At 45.8% G+C, this 20,932-nt stretch overlaps 6 protein-coding genes across 6 annotated transcripts; 4 read left to right on the top strand and 2 right to left on the bottom strand.

The window, feature by feature from the left end:
• Positions 1-254: 254 nt before the first annotated feature.
• SERLADRAFT_464182 (uncharacterized protein) lies at positions 255-1,547 on the top strand (the record flags this gene model as incomplete). The annotated part of the gene is made up of 4 exons (XM_007316889.1): positions 255-640; positions 703-906; positions 963-1,176; positions 1,243-1,547. 4 exons carry the CDS (start codon positions 406-408, stop codon positions 1,454-1,456), a joined length of 867 nt encoding a protein of 288 aa, XP_007316951.1.
• On the bottom strand, positions 1,517-2,899 carry SERLADRAFT_464185 (uncharacterized protein; the record flags this gene model as incomplete). The annotated part of the gene is made up of 7 exons (XM_007316890.1): positions 1,517-1,802; positions 1,853-1,960; positions 2,016-2,372; positions 2,424-2,515; positions 2,569-2,634; positions 2,698-2,734; positions 2,786-2,899. 7 exons carry the CDS (start codon positions 2,813-2,815, stop codon positions 1,620-1,622), a joined length of 873 nt encoding a protein of 290 aa, XP_007316952.1.
• Positions 2,900-3,423: 524 nt separating this feature from the next.
• SERLADRAFT_447894 (uncharacterized protein) lies at positions 3,424-6,458 on the top strand (the record flags this gene model as incomplete). The annotated part of the gene is made up of 14 exons (XM_007316891.1): positions 3,424-3,517; positions 3,574-3,577; positions 3,713-3,926; positions 3,975-4,093; positions 4,148-4,382; positions 4,439-4,610; positions 4,668-4,840; positions 4,895-4,967; positions 5,019-5,196; positions 5,251-5,430; positions 5,489-5,696; positions 5,756-5,879; positions 5,935-5,972; positions 6,035-6,458. 14 exons carry the CDS (start codon positions 3,424-3,426, stop codon positions 6,182-6,184), a joined length of 1,962 nt encoding a protein of 653 aa, XP_007316953.1.
• A 1,589-nt stretch (positions 6,459-8,047) lies between these two features.
• On the top strand, positions 8,048-17,233 carry SERLADRAFT_355419 (uncharacterized protein; the record flags this gene model as incomplete). Its single annotated transcript, XM_007316892.1, has 6 exons — positions 8,048-8,444; positions 8,496-8,716; positions 8,781-8,845; positions 16,215-16,485; positions 16,554-16,722; positions 16,781-17,233. 6 exons carry the CDS (start codon positions 8,059-8,061, stop codon positions 17,112-17,114), a joined length of 1,446 nt encoding a protein of 481 aa, XP_007316954.1.
• Positions 17,234-17,383: 150 nt separating this feature from the next.
• On the bottom strand, positions 17,384-19,881 carry SERLADRAFT_464203 (uncharacterized protein; the record flags this gene model as incomplete). The annotated part of the gene is made up of 15 exons (XM_007316893.1): positions 17,384-17,712; positions 17,765-17,792; positions 17,847-17,974; positions 18,032-18,047; positions 18,104-18,123; positions 18,192-18,257; positions 18,320-18,514; positions 18,570-18,783; positions 18,836-18,973; positions 19,026-19,170; positions 19,226-19,245; positions 19,300-19,357; positions 19,416-19,462; positions 19,523-19,578; positions 19,627-19,881. The coding sequence occupies 15 exons, from the start codon at positions 19,840-19,842 to the stop codon at positions 17,638-17,640; spliced, it is 1,422 nt and encodes a 473-aa protein (XP_007316955.1).
• Positions 19,882-20,450: 569 nt separating this feature from the next.
• SERLADRAFT_464204 (uncharacterized protein) lies at positions 20,451-20,926 on the top strand (the record flags this gene model as incomplete). The annotated part of the gene is made up of 2 exons (XM_007316894.1): positions 20,451-20,797; positions 20,854-20,926. Coding segments are annotated over 2 exons (405 nt in total), but the record flags the coding sequence as incomplete, so codon positions are not given.
• Positions 20,927-20,932: the final 6 nt, after the last annotated feature.

A 20,932-nucleotide genomic window follows, 5' to 3' on the forward strand; every position in this document is an offset into this window, starting at 1 on the left:
GAAATACGAGCGCTATGAGAACTTGAAGGGCTTCTTTATCCCACTCAAGCCGAATAATGGACCAACCTCGCTAGATCCCCAATGCACCCCATGAGACATGCATGAGACCTCACGCACCTCAAGACAAGGACCACGATATAGCCATATTGGCTGTGCTTGCTTCTATGATTAAAGACCAAGTCAAAATGTTGTCAGATTAGGGAATGGATGGCGTCACAGTGAATTGACGGGGTGTTCCGAGTCCGCGCTTCATTGAACCAATCGCTTCCCTTGACAGACAAAAAACTTCCGAAAAGAACTCGGAGAAGTTGCAACTCATGATGCAGTCATGTCCCTCTTATTCGCCTCCCCTCCATATATCAGCCAGCCCCGAATCCCAGGTTGGTCTCTCCCACCCCATCAACCATGTCGTTCGTGTCAAGGATCCTCTTCAAGATTGCGAACGCATTTCTCAACGCTGGGATCTTCGTTTGGGATATCATCATTACCCTCTTGAACCTGGTTCTGCCAAAGAGGGCAGTGGGTCATGTCACCCCAGAAAGTCACCCAGGATATCATGGGTACTGGCCCGAGTACAAGCCCGCACAAGAGGGCGACAGCAGATGCTCATGCCCTGCTCTCAATGCAATGGCCAACCACGGTACGTCACTTGAAAAAAAATAATAAAAAATAAGTTCCATTTTTGCTTATCCCCTGCTCCAGGCATTCTTCCTCGCAATGGCCGTGGAATCACATTCAAAGAAATGAATGCGAAAATCCGTACCACATATAATTTCGCACCTACCTTCTGCCTATTCGTACCCAACTTCGCTGCAAACATGTTGAACAAGAGCTATCGTACAGACACGTTTGACCTCGAGGAACTCGATCTACACAATGGAATTGAACACGACGCCTCTCTCACTCGTGCGCACTTCTTCGCTTCTACTTATCTGATAGCAAATTTAAACTCTTCTCTTTAGGTGTCGACACTGCCGCGAACCCAAATCAGTCCGTAATCCACGCTCCATTTGTTGAGGAATTGCTGGGTTCGGCATCAGGAAAGGCTGCCGATGGGCATCAACTTCTAACTTCTAAGGACTTGTCAAGAATATCCGGAAAGCGCCGCGTTGAAGCACGAGCCAATAACCCCGACTACACATTAAGCTTATTTCATAAGATGTTTGGCAGCTCCAAGTAAGCATCCGCAGCCGGGTGGTAAATTTCATTAAAGTGGGCGCAATGCTGATCAGTTATGGCTAGCTCGTCAACTCTTTTGACCATATTCGGTGGTAGGGTGGAAGACCTCAGATCAGTGCTGCTCGAGGAGCGCCTTCCTAGCGGATGGGAGTCGAGAATCAGGCAACCGTATGGTTTGACGATGTGCAACTTCAACAAAACCGTGTTGGCAGTGGAGTTCGGAATCAAGGAGAAAGATCACCCTGTGCCAGACAGTAACAAACAGGACAACGTATGATCATGAATCTGATGACTTTCCCCTATTACATTAGTGACAATCCGCTTAAAATAACGATGATTATGATCTGTGTTTCATTCCCGAAAATGTGCGCAGTGTTTCACATTAAAAGAATGCCTTTGTAAATTGCAATGACATAGTAAGCTGAGTACATGCATATCAACTATGAAAGCATTTTGGCTAGCAAAGTTGTAGCGTTGGTAGGTACCTCAGCTAGGGGGTCCTTTCCAGGCCCTATCTCTGCCACTACGTAGTAGCTGAAGAACAAGATCTTGAACGTGAGAGCTACCCCAGCATGCAGAAGTGCTACAACGATAATGATCAAACGTGTAGCTTTGGCCTCAGCCTGTAATCGGAAGTAAGCAACAACTCTACGAAAATAGGAGAGAAGCATACAGTTGCTAAGATTGGGTATACGTTTGCCACCAAGAAGTAGCCTGACAACGCGAAGGCTACGCCGACAAGGATCCACCGCACGATTGGAACAGGGATGACGCACAGTATCTGCGGTATAAGCGCATGAATAAATGTAGCAACATGCACTTTCTCTTACACGTACCGAAACAGGTATCCAAACAAATTGGCCATAGCCCCACACAGCTACTGCTTCCACCACACTCCACTCACCGACGCCCAAGTAGCGCAACGCAATCCATAGTAATACAGGCAGGCCGATACCGTACGAGTAAACGAGGGTGACCGCGATGGACAGGAGTTGGAAATCATAGTCGTATGCTGAGCCTGGAGCAGAAAGGTATGCGGAAATGGAGGACGCAAGGGAAGACGAGAGATAGAGTGTGAAAATTAACGTGGTAAGTGTCCAGAATGGACCGTATAGATCAACAGAAGGAGTAAGATGCTCGGAGAGGTAATTTTTGGAAGTTGGGAGGAGTGTGGAATAGCACCGTTTCAAGACCTGTGGTCATGAAATGAGTACACGTTGGGACAAAAGACAATGTAGACTTACGGCGGAGGTATCGATGTCAAAGTATGTTTGGTAATAATCGATAGTCCAGAAGCCAGACGGGCCTTTGCTCTGAGTCTGATCGCTCAAATAACCTGCGGTAGAGGCGTGCATCAAGCAGGAGTTAACCGTTACTTGCTTTACCTACCTCGGTTCAAATTTGATGACGCCGAACGAGTCCTGCCATCACTTCCTGCATCTGCCCCGAGGAAAGCTGAGGAATCATCAAAGCGAATTAAGATCAAGCGTCACTGATACATTGTAGTATCGCGCTCACATTTGAATTCCAGTCCTTCAGGACCCTCTTCCAATCGCTATAGATGGCTGAAGTGAAGGCAAGAAACTGAAGAATGTAAGCTACGTACATCGTCGGATTCTACAGAGACATATGCCATGGTGATATGACAGTTTTGAAAAGCTTCTGTATGACCGGTGAATATTTGCTTTGAAAGGGGAGACTGCGTTTACTGACACGCCCCAACTTGGCAGCAGGGCTTGGAGACCGTCGACGTCCGGAAATAGTATACATATAGCCGCATAGTTCCGTATAGCTACTATTAACATAAATTAATCTCACCACAAGTGCGGACGTTTGAAGTTCAAATTCGCAACTGTGCGCGCCATCATAATGCTTCATTATATGATAAACCAACGGGAACCCAATGATATCCAACTCTCTGAGAGTTGTAACACGTCAAATATAGGAGATTCTGTTCCAAAAGGTGGTATGTCTCAGGCCTCGGAATATTTCATAGCCACGTTCAGCAGGCGGAGGAACAAATCAATTCAGCCTTTGTCCGTGACGAAGAACCTTTGTTTTACAATCGGTCTACTCTTTCGAGCTGCACGGGGATTTGAGCTTCTTGCACATGTTCCTGTGTACATCTGGTTGCCTGCTACAGAAAATTTCAGGAAATCGCCGGGAAAGAGGACCTATTTCTACTTCAAGAATTTCTCGCATCCCACAAGACGTTTCTGCTCTTGATTACCTTGTATTTCAGGAATGGCTGAGGCTTTGAACAACACGAACACACCGTGGATTACCATTGGAACCCCACGCAACGCTGGTGCTTTCCGGGAACATCATGATCCTGAAGGTGCGCTGTTTGCTCTGTGACTTGCTTTTAGGTTTTGTCTTGAGCTGCCTCTCCAGGCCAGTCAAGGGTTATTTCGCAGGTGGAGGCGTCGGACCCTCCTTCGTTTGTAGAATCACAGTTCGATGATATTGTTCGACGTCAAAGAAGGAGGCCGAGAGGCGGCGGAGGAATAAAATTGACGGGAATTCCTTCAAGGTTTTTGAATCTTTCCAACCAATTCCTGTTTTCTGGCTGGGGTTCCATTTCTCATATCACGCTGTCCACCGAAGACCGTGCACAAGGAGACGAAACTCTTCAGCAGTTCCGTCGACAGGCAATTCTGGGTCAGTTCACTGCCAGTGCCTTGGCCGGTAATGACATTCTTGGTGGAATTTTTTATACACTCCCGGCAATCGTAACTGTCTCGAGTGTCTAGTGAGTTTTTATTTTTGGAGCATGTCGCGTTAGCTTATCTTAGTGTGCATACTGTTCTCCTATTTCTTTGTTTATCGCTACCCTGATTCCATTCCTCTGGCGCCCGATTATGGAAGAACTAGGATCCGCATTGCCTGCTAGTGGGGCGCCATATACTTACCTGTGTGTCTTAAAGTAATTTCAATTTATATCCACTCCTTGACGCTAGTATTTCAGAATCAATGCTTCTACGAAGTCACTGGCCTTGGTAGCTGCTGCTCTCTTAATATTGGATTTTGCATCTACCTCGGTAGTATCAGCAGCTACCGCCGCTTCTTATCTGGCCGGAGAAGTCACTCTTCCCTTTCCAACGTCTGCTGGGGCAATTCTGCTTCTAGTCTTATTTACCATAATCGGCCTTTGTGGTATGAAGGAAAGTTCACGCATTGCATTTGGAGTGTTAGCCCTTCATGTAAGGTCTTTTTCCTTTTTTTTGCTATGTGTATGCTCTCATCGAGTGTTTCGTAGCTCGTGACAATGGCAGTACTTCTGATTGCATCAGCAGTTCAATGGGGACGGGTTGGAAGTTCACTTCTAAAGGAGAATTGGGCTTCCGGACAGGCCCCCTCTTCTAGCGCCATCGCACGTGATATCTTTAATGGAATATGCATTGGCATGTTAGGTTTAACAGGGTTCGAATGTACGATTGGAAGTAGAGTATATATATTGAGGTTTGCTCATCACTTCTTTCTCGTAGGTGCGCCTGCGTACATTGCCAAAATTCGACCCGGGCGTTATCCATATGTGCTCCGTAATTTGCATATATCTAGCATAATTCTCAATGCCGGGACAATGCTTTTAGTTTTGGCCCTCGTACCTCTAGACGTTATATTGAACGGGACGAATGTACTCAGCATCCTTGCGCAAACGGTTTGGACCAGTTTCACCTCCTGATCCCACATCTTACTGACTCACGCGCATCAGGTTTTGGGACGCTGGTTACGTATCTGGGTTGTGGTGGATGCCGTTGTGGTCCTCTGTGGTGGAGTGCTGACAGGTATAAATCAGCTCTAATCTCATGCATACACCGTATTGAGCTCAATGACAGGCATTCTGAGTGCCTCTGAACTTCTCGAACAGCTCTCGCGAGATCGAGTCCTTCCACAGATGTTCTTAAAAACGATGCCGTTCACTCATTCGCCTTACCTTGCCGTGCTCTTGTTTTCCGGTTTCAGTGCTATTATGTACGCTAGTACGGGTGCCCAGCTTTCTATTATATCCAAGATGTAAGTTTTCCCCTTATTTTTGCCTATTGACTTGCGGGTTTTTATATATGCCAGGTTTTCTCTCGTCTGGCTTACCGTGATGACGTTGTTTCCTTTGTCCTTGATTCTACTACAGTTTAATCGAGGCAGAATACCGCGTTCATCGAAAACATCACTCGCTTTGATTTTGACTACCTTTGCGGTCGCCATCACCGTTATAGGAGGAAACATAGCCATTGATCCTTTAATTGCCGGGTACGTTACTTTCTCGGTGTTGAGCTGTATGATTTATTGATAGGCGTATTATATATAGTTACTCTGCTGCATATTTTGTAGCTATCATTTCTATCCTACTTGCGACTCAAAACAAGACACGACTTCTCCACTGGACCTATTGGGCATATGATCAACATCCCATTCTCCACAAAAGCCGCTGGATTCGACAGTGGAGCAATAGCCTTATCAAATATATGATCCATCTACGGCGCCAACCTGTTTGCATCCTGGCGAAAACTGATGAGGTCCGTGCTGCACCTTATGGATATTGCAGATAAGCTTCTCTAACTGGGCAGAAACACAGATAAATTATTTATTCCAAATGGTCCTCTATGTTTGTCAAAACGAAGAGACTTCTTGTTTGAAAATTGTACACTTTTACAACGAGAAGGAGAATATACCCTCAGAACTAGAAGCTAATTCTAAAAGTAAACAAAATCCCTATCATCTTCCAAAGAAAAATGTGCTGACAGCTACCTATAGTCCTCGACGAAGCTTTCCCAGAAATTACCATTGACTTGGTTCGTAGCCGTTTCCTTCATTATTGCCGCGGTGTCCTTTGTTAAGCCTATTGCTCGTGTAGATGCTTGTTGAAAGTCCGTTTGATCCTTCAACAGTTGCAGCTCTTGCCCATCACCTCAAAATCCCCCAGTCTCTGATGTTCATGAGTTGCCCTGGGGTTAACTTTTCTCATTCGGTGGCAGAATTTGGAACACGAATTATTAGCCTATAAGTCTAGTGCCTTTGCCATTATCTATAAATTCTCAACATATGAATGTACTGTATACCAAGGGACTTCCAAAAAGTAGTCCCTGACCCCAAAATGTGTAGTACCATCCCCGACTCTTCCGAAGCAAGGGAGGGTTCTGTCGGACAGAAAAGTGCAGCTCTGTATATCGCGATATGCACGGTAACTTGCAATTATAAACTGTACAGCTCCATAATCTACATGTACTATTTAACCAGTGTGAACTTCTTTTTCTCTTTGACTGCTTTTATCAGTCTTGTTAAATTTAGGATGGTGATTGAATAATGAAGTGTTAACTTTAAGCCATATTCTCTAATCTGTGTTTTAACATGGTCCTTTTGATCTGATCTAATGTTTATCAATAAGTCCACTAGCTCCAGTGCCCCAAGACTGTGTCTTGTCGGTGTTGTCACAACTGGTGGCTTGTATGGTACTTCTTAAGAAATCTTAGTGAAACTCAGCTGCTGCCCGAGAGGCTATAGAAACGACTGAGGTATTCCTATACTAAACCCCCTACTACTTATAGTCGGAGGTGCTACTCACTACAGTATAATGACTGTGAGCATTCTCTGGAATGAGTCCCTCCCACTGATCTGTGCTAGTGTCTGTGTTCCAGGGAGCAGTGTCGTCCTTTGTACCTTTCCGGATTCATTGAATATGACATGCCGACAGGAAAACACAGTTCGTTTTTCAGTGTCTAGGAGTTTGTAGGCTTGCTTTCCATGTGTGTAGCCAATTATTATGGCTTTGCGCCCCTTGGAGTAAAACTTCTCCTTTTAAACAGTATTTCATATGGGGTCTTTCCATGGAGTCCTGATGCTGGGCTGCGTGCTGTAATATATGCAGCTGTTTGCATGGCATCTACCCAAAATGACTTTGGGAGCTTGGAATCATGGAGCATAGTGGTTGCTAATATAGCCAATGTCTGATTCATGCGTTCTGCAATGCCATTTTGTTCCAGAGTATCTGCAGCTGTAGTTTCTTGGATGACACCATCTCCTCAGAGTTGATTTTTGAATGCATTGCCAGTATATTCTCCTCTCCCATTGTTCCGGAGGAATTTTGTGTACAGTGGAGTGAAGTTTTCTTCTCCCAAATGAGTCCGGAAGAATGTTTGGACATCTTATTTCCATTGCTTGTATCGTTCCAGTGCCTCACTTTTATGTTTTAGGAAATATATCCATGGAAATTTGGAGAAATCATCTACAATGATAATCCAGTACCGAAAACCCTCCCTGGAAGTTGGTTTGATTGGTCCTCCAACATCCGTGTGCACAATTTGTATGGGGCACTTGGCTTGGTTTCCTCCAGTGGACTTGAAAGGTAATTTCTTCATCTTTCCTAAAGCGCAAGGTTCACAAAACTCCGGGGTTCCGGTAAGGGTGTCTATGTCCTGGAGCTGTCCTTTTGTAACCATTCGTTGCAAGCGGTCCATTCCAATGTGTCCCATTCTCCTGTGCAATAAATTTACATCTACTGCTGCAAAAGCTGACTCTGGGTTGATTTTGGGTTTTGCTTGGATGTGATAAAGTCCTCGCTTGTGTAAGGCAGTGAGGATAAGTTCCTCCTTTTTCCGAACTTCACAAGTGTTTGACCCTGCTGGAAAAAGTGTTGATAACCCTGTTTTGGACAATTTGTGGACAGAGACGAGTGCTAAAGTGAAGTTTGGCACAAGTAAGACATTTGACAGTGCAATATTGTAGTCCTTTTTGCCAACCGAAACGGACGAAATTATGATGTTTGTGCATGGATATTGCATGAATCACCACCCTACCGGCTTGTCTGCTATCCTTCCATGTCTAGCCGCGGGTTGTGGCTGGAGCGCATCCAAGTTTGGGTGGCCAGACCACAGCTTAGCTATGAACGTTCTATCTACCTATTCTCACCGCACGCATATTGTTGCAGCTGCTTTAACAGCATCTCTGGTTACATCTGGTATATTCATCACCTATAACTCTTATACCAGGCGAGCAAAACGGAAGGCTCTTAATGAGGAGGTCATTAAATCTATAGCGGCGCACAACGATGATAAACGAGAACAAGGCGCCGTCGAGAAATCTGTTGATTTCGCGGAAGTCGCCCACATAAGGAGTGCTGGATATGACGAGGAGCTCATCAGAGAGCAGTTGGCGAGAAATTACGCGTTCTTTGGCGAGGAAGGCATGACTCATATTCGGGCTGGCACAGTGGTCATCGTGGGTTGCGGAGGCGTTGGTAGTTGGGTTGCTGTCATGCTCGTTAGATCGTGCGTTACCAAGATCCTCGTCTCCAACTTTTAATTAGAGTTCCATCCCAGTGGAGTGTCAAAAATACGACTCGTTGACTTTGATTATGTGACGCTATCGTCGCTGAACCGCCATGCTACTGCAGGGCTTTCTGATGTAGGGACACCGAAGGTGGCATCCATGGAACGAACTTTGAAGGATATTGCACGCTGGGCTGAAGTGGACTGCCGAATAGATATCTGGAGAAAAGAGGATGGTGGTCGATTATTAGAGGGTGCCGATTGGGTTGTCGGTAAGTTATCCCATTTTAATAACGTGCTCGAGAGTCAACACAGATGATCTTGATCTTCATTCAGACGCGATTGACAATATAACCACCAAAGTAGATCTGCTCAAGTACTGTCACGACCATGGCATCAAAGTATGACTTTGTAGAATTCGTGTCACTAATATTTACGGTGGATGATTGGTTACGGCTCAACTTTCGAGCCCGGCCAATGTCCGGCATAATATTTTTCAAAATCCGATGTACCTTCAGCTATTATATTTGTATTTAGCAAAATTCGAGCAAGGCCTTTGATGGGCGATCAACGAAAATACATTTTAATTAATTTCTTTGATCCAGCGAGTGTGATTTGGGCAAAAGCCAGTGTGATGAGAGATCGAGCGAGCGTGCAATTCAACATGTCAACATAGGATTTCAAGCGATACAGTAAGTACATGTCATGTAAAAAAAAATCCCTCTCAGCCACGAACACGACTGGACATGATGTCAATCTCTTGTGATGTTCTCATCTTTGTAGCCGAACTCTGTGAAAAAAGAGGTGACATGAGATGTAGTAGAAAGGATCCATCAGAAAAAGAAAACATACTGCTGTCTGCAAGGAAGGGAGTCCGAAATATACACAATACTGGTTGCATTTGTGCAACAAGGGGAAGTTGTCTAACGTCGCCGTCCAGTTTCCTTCGCCAAAATTATCGGCAAAGTCTCTGGGAAAGGATGAGAACCAACCACATGGAGGTAATAGAGCCTTACTTGGTAGTGATAACCTGGCAGTCAGTCAATATTCCACCGGACCCTGACAAGTCAAATGTAAGTACGAAAAGGAAAGCAAAAGAGACTAGCTTATATTAACTTACCTTGAAAATCTGAGATGAACACAAGGCCTTGCGAGAAATGATATTGAGTGTGTTGTGCGAAGCATAGGAAGGTTGCAATCTCCAGTTCAGGCGGAGCAAGTTTGTGCCGAGGAGCTGCACTATTGTTATTGATATACTTCACGAAGTTACCGTTTATCTTCTCCTCGAGAAGATAAACGGCATTACGCAACTCTCTGCTGTCTTGGGGGATGGCCAAAGCGGCGTGGACGACTCGAAGTCGGGGGATTGCCGGGGGAGGACAGTCAAGGGGCCTTCGAATAAGCTTGTCGTCGACGAAGTTATAAACTAAAGCCAACAGGCTTGTTGCCCAGTAAAGGCAGTTAGCCTCGTCGAGCATCTTCATTAGCTCATCCTTGATGGCCAGTCGTTTGCGCCCGCCTGAAGGACTTGATGGTGTACCACTCTTTTCGGCTCCCTGTACTGTTTCTCTGTAAAAGCAACGTTTTGCTACTATAGCCTCTACCTGTAGAATATTTTCCTCTGCTGGCAGAGCTTCAGTTAGATCATATGACGCTGGGTGGCATGTCTTGAAGCTACCGGCTGGCCCCAGCATTGCTTTTGAGCTGCAGTCAACTGTTAAAGTGACTAGAGGGCGATTGACCTTGCTCATGACATCGAAAGGGACCCGCTTCTTTAGAAGCTCAGTGAATGGGATCGAAGGGACGAGGAACAGGACATAGATTCCTATGTCCGTATTTACTTCACTAGCACGTTAATAGATGTTTTAGATAGAAATATAGGTTGACTTACATATCGGCTTTGCTAGGCGTCGAACATCTCCTTGTGCCTTCATGACACGCTCAAGAACTGCCTTGTCAGGCATGCTGAATGGCGGGATATTGGGATTAGTAGCAGCCTTGGAGAAAAGTCTTGAGGGCAGTGATTGGCTGCTAGAGCTTGAGGGAGTGAGGGGGCGTAGTTCAGACGTCTTGATGGAGTGTTTGCTGTGGAATAGGCTTGACATTGATGCTGTGCTGCGTGTATTGTTACTACGACTGTCATATTCACCCTACATGTGGTAAGTATCGTCTCCAATAATGTGAGGGCCATTGGCATACCTCCTCTGACACTGGTGCTTTTGAACGCACAGATACCGACTCACGTGCGGGGATGGAAGATTGGCCTGGCGCCTTTCGCACACGAGTCTTTCTAGCTCGTTTCCCACCACGTGTTGCTGCAAGGAATATCTAGTAAGGCCAGTTGCTGTAAGTATAGCGCAGTAAAAGTAAGTAAAATGTATAACCTTGTCCATCGGACCACCAATATCATCATCGTCTGACGATATTCCGGGGCTCTGAACCTCTTCATTGCGTGAGCGTGCTTTGGCATGCCTATCTTCTTCCTTCCATAGCAAGACATCTTCAAATTCCTCCTTTGACATCAAGAGAATGATGGGAACTTTCACGTTTGGTGAAAACTTGGGCATGTTGTCCTTTGCTGATGTGCGGAAGAAAAAATCGTGAAGGACCAGCCGCTCAGAGTATTGATGAGGCTCTTCGGGGTCGTAAATGAGGAGTAATGGAGCCTTCAGCATCTGTAAAGACTCGAGTGCCAGCTGATGGTCACAAGACCAGACCACCCACAAACGCTTCAGGTGTTCAATCACTATGTTGCGTAGTTGGCCACATTTAATAGAGAGCGGTACTGTAATGTCTCGTTCAATATTCTCAAATAATAGTACATGTGAGTATCCTTGAAATATTGAAGTACCCAAAGACTCACCCCAACCAGCTCTGTTCCAGATTTTCCTTCGTCCTTCACATGATGGAGAGCTATCCGGATTGTGACTTGACGTTGAGGAGCTACTGTTGATGCTAGCATTTTCGTGCGGTGGTGGGCGTGGAATGCATGGTTCTGAGTATATCCTATGGCTTGGGAGACGCTATCAGCACTGACACTAGCAGACGAGGGGATAAGAGGGGGAGGCATAACGCTAGATGTAGCATGTCCCACCCCAATATGCTGCCTAGGGAATGACTGTTCTGGGATTTCATAATGTGTGTTTGGTAAGTAACTTGAACACGCACAGGTGAGCTGGAAATTTTACTCACCGCCACGTTGTGCGGCCGAAGAAGCCTTGACAAGAGCCTGGCGCGAGTCGGCATCAACACCATGTGCCCGGGAAGCCACTTTCGTGAAATCTAGATTTGATCCTTAACATATACATTGAATTACAGAAGACAATCAGACATACCGACAATTTCACCAGATATTGCACTGGTACTATGACCATGACGTTCTCCAGTTTCCGCACGCTTGCGCTGATAATGCTCGACGCAATCTGAACAGCAGTGGCGACCGGTCCCATCCCTACCCTTGATATACAAGAACCGGACAGACTTATCAAATTCTGTACGACAACGATGACAACTTTTAGTTGGTGGGCCTTCGATAGTGGGTGTGAAGTCCATGGCGGCTAATTTACTTACTGTTCTCCCCCCATTCCTGGTGTAGTTTATATGGATCCTTGAAGATGAGTTGTAGTCCGAATGGATTTGGGTCGAGTCGAGTCAAATTTGAGAACTCCTCGGCACAAAGATAACAATGAGGACTTTGCCAATCTGAGTGGCTGGCGACTCACCAATGGGCCATCCTCGAACAACACGCGGACAAGGATCAATATGGATATGTCAAAGCTGGTGATTGCAAATTGACATGAGGAGATGGGAGATCTTTGCGGAGATAATGTCAGTGAAAACAAATGAGGAAGAGGCAGGCACCGGTTAAATGAATTGCGTGCAAACACGATCTGATTAGCCTTACGGTTTTGTCTGAAGTGCGTATCCAAGTGTCTATTGAGCGGATCTTCCATATCCTTTCTGCCCATAGGATCACTTGAAGAACTGACTCCACTGCTTACACTGAACAGGCTGTGGATCAAATAGGAAGTGTACTATTGGACTGTGCATCCTATAGGTGAGTGTTCAAATTGCAGTGCCCCACGTGCATCAGCCAAGTGCTAACGCTATCCAGGACTGTCAACGCCCTGCAGGCCATGCCTAACCCTCAAGGTACCAATGGGTATAAGGTATCCCCTGGTAGGCTTGCATAAACGACACTCCAAGGGTGTAATGCTCACTTTCTGTCCTTTTCTCACAGCTCCAGACATTTTAATCCGACCATTGGTGGAACAATTCGTCGCAGATGGATACACAAATCCAGAAATTGTCACTAAACTCAAGGACTACTATGACACGGACCGCTACTCATTTTCGTAAGCCTTCTAGCTGTAATACTACAATACACTGACACATTTGATTAACTATAGTCTCGCTTTACTGAAGAAAAAACGGATGGTTTGGGGCTTGAAGAGTGCTCGGGGCCAGGCACACTCAGTTGATAGTGTGGGGCCTACCATTGAACGTGTTCGTGAGCGGTTCCCTCACCAGGGGTCACACGATATGAGAGTGACTTTGCGACAAGAGGAAAGGGTGATGGTGCCTCGGTAAGTTGTTTCACTTTTCACACAGTGGCAGTCACAAGGACGTTAGTATACTAGGCAGGTAATACTAGACTACATGAATCTACACCATCCAGACGAAGTAAAAGGACGTCGAAAACGCCGGCTGAAGCGTAGTTATTTCTGGACAGCAGGTGTCAATGAACTGTGGTGTTTTGACCAGCATGATAAGTGGAGACGCTTTCAGCTTTTTTTTCACGTTGGACTCGAGCCCTTCTCCGGCTATGTACTCTGGCTCAAAGTCTGGTGGACTAACCATAATCCGCGTCTGATATGTGGATGGTATTGTGATGTCGTGGAGAGATTGGGTGGTGAGTCTCTTTCTCCGGTGTTTCAACTGCTTGGCTGCCAATTGCTGACTTATACTAGGGATGCCTCTAATCACACAAAGTGACCCCGGCACTGAAAACAATGGTATCGCAAACGGCCATACATTACTTCGTCATATGCAAGACCCGGCTTTAGACAAGACCCTGCAACATACGTTCAAAGGATCTCACCGGAACATTAAGCCTGAGATCTTTTGGGGCCAATTTCGAAGACGTTGGGCGCCGGGATTTGAGGCTCTCCTTGACTGGGGGGTCAACGAGGGCCTTTATGATGCTGACGATGCTCTTCAACGGTTGCGTATATCCATTTACCTAAGCAAAGCGGCCACAACTGACACAAACCTGTAGACTAGTCTTCCACTATGTATTTATCCCCTGGATACAGCAAGAACTCAACTGCTTCATTGAGAGGTTCAACGGTTCAAAGCCCCGACGAAACTCACACAAGTTACTACCTCATGGACGCCCTGTAGATATCTTCAAGAACCCGGAGCTTTTTGAGTCACGCAATTTTGCTGTAAGTTCATAGTATCATTTCCACTTTGTCATATACTTATAATACATACATCTACAGGTTAAGTGCATCCGCCGTATCTAACAGGAAGTGGCGAGACAAGTATGCACCACCCGATCACCCTGTTTTCATCTGGTCCCGCCGGCCTTTTCGTTACAGGCACGCACATTCTGGGATGCTGCCAACTACCCTCAAGTTGGCCGAGAAAACATATGGGACATCTATTTACACTTACTCCAGCAGTTCCGAGATCAGCCAAACAACATGGAGTTGCGTACTGTGATGGCCCTTTCAGTGAACTCTAATGAGGAGGATGAGTCCGAATTCATGCCAGTCATGGAGCTTCCACCCCACCGGCAACGGAGGCGCGTTGTAGGAGATGCACCACAGAACACCGGGGGCTACTCATCTGACGAAGCTGATACAGATTTTGAGTATGAGTGGACAGACGACTCGGATTAGCTTAGGCCTTTTAGTATGTGTTCTGGTCTTTCTTGTTTTCTTGAAATGCACTTTGGATATCAAATCATTGTATTGTACATAGAATAGCTAAATACAACAATGAATGTTTCTATGGAATCATGCTTTGGGCCCGAGAACTTGAGTTCTGGAATGCACAACTGTGCAGATGCTGTAAGGAGCAACTCACACCGAGTTTATTTGTAATTTAATATGGGAATTGTACCTTCCAGTCTCTTTGAGATCTCCTTGATCCTCCAAGCATGTGAGTACAATGGGATTCCATTGTGCGTCGGCGGAGACCATTGTTTTGGCTTTGCGTTGAATCATTTGGTTAGTGCGGGCTAATATGAGACATATGACCACAAGAAAGAGCTGGAACTGACTGTGCATTACTGTATTGGCGTGAGCATGTGGTTGACGCGAAGCTCTTCAAGAATGTGTCGCCAGAATTGCATGAAAAGATTTACAGTGCTGTCTGAACAGCTGATTATTCCGAGATCGTGAAGTACACACGTGATGTTGATTTGTTGGACCTTAGCTATTGTTCTCACGCATGAAAATTCTGCAACTCTGTCAGACTGCCGTGTTTGTAGATCTCAATAATTGTCAACTATGGGCTGTAAGTCTATGCTGCCTCAAGCAAACAGCTATAAAAGGTACGGGTGAGTTCACAATTATCATCCAGACATACTTACCTCCTCCTTCCAAATTGCAATGACTCAATCTCCTCCCCCTGGTCGTTCAAACTCTTCCAAGCAGCCTGAACGCTCCGTGAGTGAAGATTGCCTCAGCGACGAGGAAGAAACTATGAGTAAGGCCTTCTCATGTTTCTGATTATTGCACTAACTTACGTGTACCTCCAGACATCCTCCTTTCTCTCCTCTCATCCGTAACCTTGAGTAGGAGCAACGCTATGCTCATGATGTCCGCTGTTCTTGGCAGTGCCCGCCCTTCAACTCCATCAAGTCCCATATACACCAGCTCTTCCCCATCTTCCTCAATAGTTCAAGGGTCGCTTGCCGCCAGCTCTACTGTGGTATCTGGTCCTTCAGCTGCTGCTTCTTCACGCACTCCTGCTTTGGGTGCCGCCTCTTCTCCGCTTACTCCTGCTTTGGGTGCCAGTGCTTATGCGACAGTTTCTCCGATCACCACCAGCTCTCCTCTTTTCACCACAGCACTTGGCTCGCTCGCTACCCCTGCCGCTCCACCTGGAGGTAATGTGCCAAATGCCTCACAGGCTATCACTCGCACATACCTCGGCCAGGTTTATGAGGTTCCTGATGCTGGGACAGCTGGTCCCTTCTATTTGGTCACCAGAGGACGTAGAATTGGTATCTTTGCTGCGTGGTAAGTGACCTTTGACTCGTCGACTTCGAAACTGTCTCATCTCTATTTTCTCAGGCAGTCTACCTCTCCTCTCGTTATCGCTGTCAGCCGCGCCGTTTTTACTCGCTGTCCTTCTATTTCCGCCGGTATCACAGCCATGCAGAACACAATCGAAGCGGGTGAGGTGGAGATCTTACCTTGAGGAGAGGGGTTGTCAGTATATGTGTAATACTTGTAATTTCTTGATGTATTTGGACGCTTGAAATCCTATGTTGACATATTGAATTGCACGCTCGCTCGATCTCTCATCACACTGGCTTTTGCCCAAATCACACTCGCTGGATCAAAGAAATTAATTAAAATGTATCTTCGTTGATCGCCCATCAAAGGCCTTGCTCGAATTTTGCTAAATACAAATATAATAGCTGAAGGTACATCGGATTTTGAAAAATATTATGCCGGACATTGGCCGGGCTCGAAAGTTGAACCGTAACCAATCATCCACCGTAAATATTTGACTGAACATCGTGTATTATAGGTGTTTTCATCAATGGGGGCAAGTGCCAAATGCGATCCGACTCGTATACAGATCAGTGACATCTCTTATACGATTTACGATCCATTAGCCCGCTCAGTCCGGCGACGTCTACGTCTGCAAGGGATATCTTCTGGCATACCTGTTGTTTACTCGACGGAAGTTCCAGGAGACGTCAAATTGCTGCCTTTACCGGAGGAAGAATTTCAAAAAGGTCCAGTGAAAGAACTTGGAGTTTTTGACGACTTCCGTGTTAGGATACTACCTGTCCTAGGTAAGCGAGTTTGTAGTTTGCATATATTTCGGTTTGATCAGTGTTGAGACTGAGTATGTCACTGATAGGACCTCTCCCCTCTATTTTCGGCCTACACATATCGACTTATATTCTATGCGAAATGGCCAAGAAGCCTATCCTGAATCCCTTACCCATAAAAAATCGTAGGAAGCTCTATGAAAGACTTCTAAGAGACCTCTTGCACCGTGAATCAAAGTTGACAGGTCAAATCATTAAGTGAACTCTACACTCTGTTTACATTGTATTTCCTAATGACTTATATTGATATGCACAGCAAACTTCCAATTGACGACGATGACGTTGCGCTGATATTCGAGGACCTCCATCGCGGTCGCTCTGTTGTTCCTCCTCATCCTGTGCCTTCACGGCCGACTCTTATGCGCTGGGATCCTGCGGAGCCACTCACTCTTGAGAATTGCGTGGTATTCGAATTCGCAGAAGCAGAAAAACATGCACGAGAGTGTTATGGCATGACTGGGGTATCCCAGGAAGGTGACATTGATATTCGGCACCCTCGGAGTCCAGTGAATGTCTGGGGGGAAGCAGTACAACAAGTTGTCGATAGAAGGAGCAAGGAAATTATTGGGTATCGGGAGTGGACGCTTTAGCACATTCAAGACATTGTGCTACCAGCATCATTTAGCTAATTCACCTCCACATTCCCTTACTGCTTCATATACGTTTGGATTATGCGTTAATACTACCATCAGCTTCCACACTCAGCTTATCTCTCTCAAGTCTCATAAGGGATCTAAAAACAAACACATCTTTAATGACGAGCGTGATGATTCTATGTGGAGGTAAAACCTGATGGATCGATCATGCATATCTTCGCATGCGGTCTACTGTGGAATCACCTGCCTATCATGATACAGACCTCCCTGCTGAGCCAGATCAATCTTTGGGACTGTTGGGACCATTGCCTGTGTATCCACCAGCAAGAGCCAGTACCAAACCCAGTGTTAACTGTTGAAAGGCAGACCTGTTAACCTATGGTACCAGGAATAGACTAGATAGAGTAAGGAGTCTCGACAACGTTGATAGCGCAGTTATAGTTATGTACACTTGGAGCATCATATCGAGAAAGCTAACTTGTTAGATAACGCAAGCGCGTGGTGCAACCAACCCATTCTATACAGAGTGCAACGGCTCCTTGTTAATGACTTGAGTGAAGATAGCTAGGGCAGCTGCGGGTTGGAAAGCAGCCTTTGTGTGTCCTGTGAGCTAAGTTCGAGTAAAGAGTAAATATATCACCCACCACTTCGTGTCCAGCCTCGTATACGCGTCTGATAATGAAGATAGGTTAGAGTAGACTTTGATCTGACGCATTAAACGCTTACGCGAATGTAAAGTTATCTACATTCTGGACGGCTGCTATTGGCTTTCCGTCCAGTGTCATATTTGTAAACGGCGTGTTATGGAGAGTCTCGTTGCCATACCAATCCATAGCGAGAACTGATGCATGACCCTGCCGAAAATATACTGTCAGTTTTACGTTTTAATACCTCTTCACAACTTGACTGACACCTAACCAGTTACAGCTAAAAAGCAAGTTGATCAGCAAGTAAAAGATAGCATTGGATTATATATTACTAACTTAATATCTGCGTCACCAGCCTGTAGACAATGTGAAGTAGATTAGAAAATATTCGGGGAAGGTAGTAGAGATAGCTTGTAAACCATACCCAGATCAAAATCTTGAGTCCTGAATTTGCTAGTGCAGCGAGCTGAGGCAACCATGTCCTGGCATCCTACACATAGCGCGAGTCTGCATTAGATCTATTTACAATTATGTATAAGGAATCCAACTTACATCACCCGTCTTCTCAAATAGGTTGTATGGCGGGTTGGGACACTCGGCATACCTAGTTAAAGCGCCAATCTTGTCAACGATGCGTTTCTCGTGAAGGAAGTGCGTGTAGTATTCCGGTGGGAAAAGGGCAGATGCATTCTGCCTCAGGTCATACGAATCACGGTCACCAACAGCTGGTACAAAGACATAGTCAATCTAAGATCTCACTAATTAGTCTTCGTAGTGTGAAATTTTGTGACGACGTGCTAACACAGTAGTTGTCAGCCTTCAGGCAAATCTTGTTGGATTCAGTGGAGTTGCCAGCAGCATAACAAGCTTCTTCCTGAACCATGCATCCATCAGGTCCATAGAACGCTTCAGATATATTCTTGAGGACCGTGTCATTCTGTAGCTGTCCGTAACCAGGTGCGTACGTCGCAAAATTGACATAAGCTTCATTCTGAATGAGAGGGTCATACCATCCACTGTGATATTACAACGTTAGTAGTTGGCCTACGGGCTCAGTCGTGAACTCACTTGTTGATCATTAGTGCACTGACTACGACGGGTTCGCCCTCTAATTCACCTTGTGCAATCAGTTCGTTCTGTTGATCGAAATATGTGACGAAGCTAGGTCCATAATGACCACCGTAACTTTCCGTTGCAAAGATGAACCTAGACGTGCTTTAGTACCAACGAAGTAAACCATACGACTGTGTGTTCCTACTCTCGGCTTGCATATTTCGAAAACTGCTTGCTCTCGAACAGTACTTGGAATGCGGTCCAGACGAAAGGTGCAGCTGATTGAGTACTATTGACAGTGTCATTCCCGTAAGAGAACCCCGTTCCAATTGGTTGGTCGATGTATATGACTTCGAAGCCTGTGAGTTAGCCTTGTCAGTGATTCGCATGGAACGTGGAACGCACTGTTGCTGACATTGTTCCAACTGCATATATTTTCTTCAGCGAAGGAATTTCAGTCTAAAAAATTCATTCGTCACCTGTAAGGGTTCAAAAACGTCGCATTTCCATCGGGGGTGACATGGCAAGGTCCGTTCTCTGTATTTCATCGAGAATTAGTTTACTGTATTTGTAGCATGATTTTAAAGTAACTCACCTTGAAAGAGCCCAATCATGGAGGAGCAACCAGGACCACCATTGAGCCTACAGAGGTCATATCACGTCAATAGTCATTATATAGCACGTCAAAAACAAATATCGTACCACAGGGTAAAAGGTGCGGTTTCAGGTGAATTTCGAGCTTCGAAAAACCAAAACCACTACAAGTACATGAGTGATGAGCGCGACAGGATATATGAGATACATACCATAGACATGTTGGTGCCGACATCAATGTATCCTGAAAGCTGCTCTACGCCCGGTGTGGTCTCACATATACCTGAGTTCTTCACATATCGCAATCCAGTTTCATTGTGAATCTTCGAACGAACTTCGATATGAGGTGTCTCGGTGAGGAATGTACTTGCGACAGAAGCGCCTGCAAGGACGGTGAGGCCTGTACGGAAGATGGACTGCAGAACCATGACCACGGCCAAACTTGAACTGCAAATGGAGGATACACTGAACCCCCAACTGGAATGCCATTTCGTACTTATAGATCCTCGTTTTCCCAGGAGATGACAACGTTCCTCCACATGGACGCTGAGAGATAGAGGAAAGGAAGCTTGGTTTGATAGAGCGCGCAGACAGAGACGCGTGGACACAAGCGAACATATTTTTGTCTTTGTTCCTTTCGTGCAATCTACACTGTTCTAGTCTCTTGCAGCCCTAGGCCAGCCCTCGAAGGAACAGCAACAGCATTGGCTACATAGTCACAGCTGCAGCGTCGGGGCGTGTCTGGACGGTCTGACATACTACCTCAGACTGTCCTGCTATGTCACCATCACTTCAGGTATAACTCGGACCATGAGCTAGCGCTCACCTGCCCATCATTCAGGACGCAGTTATTTACGGTCAGAAAGACTTCCATTGCAAGCGTTCTCCAATGTTATGGAACAAATTGGAGTGCAGGCTCATTAATTACTCCAATGGTCGATCATCCGGAAACCAATACTGTAGCGCCCAAGGCGACTTCAATAGGCAGCCTTCGTTCTTCCAGCTCCTGACTGCGTCGGCTTACGATTCTCAACTCGTCAAACTGTCAGAATGACCTCAGTAACCGATTCAGTGATATTCAGGAACATTTTCTCCAGTCCTGAATCCTCAGCGATATGGTCAGATACCACTCGCACATCCTATTACCTTCTTTTCGAATCGTCTCTTGCAATCGCACAAGCCAGACTCCATATTATCTCACAGAAAGCTGCAGATGAGATCGTGAAATTTTGCCGGGTTCAGAATATTGATTTCGAAGAGCTGAGAATACAGACCGAACAGATAGGATATCCCGTGCTAGGTGTCGTCAAGCAGATTGTGCACAATGTAAACGCAATTGAGCCTAGTCTTGGGGAATGGGTTCATTGGGGCGCCACGACACAGGTACGTTCTATAGGCCTCATATCGTTTAGTAAACTACCCCTAGACACTGGTAATAGGACGTCACAGACACGGCCACAGTTCTGCAGCTTCGTGACACCCTCAACCTAGTATCTGAAGCATTGGACAAAATCTGTG

The sequence above is a fragment of the Serpula lacrymans genome (assembly GCF_000218685.1).
Source record: "Serpula lacrymans var. lacrymans S7.9 unplaced genomic scaffold SERLAscaffold_5, whole genome shotgun sequence".
NCBI classification, from domain to species: Eukaryota; Fungi; Basidiomycota; class Agaricomycetes; order Boletales; family Serpulaceae; genus Serpula; species Serpula lacrymans.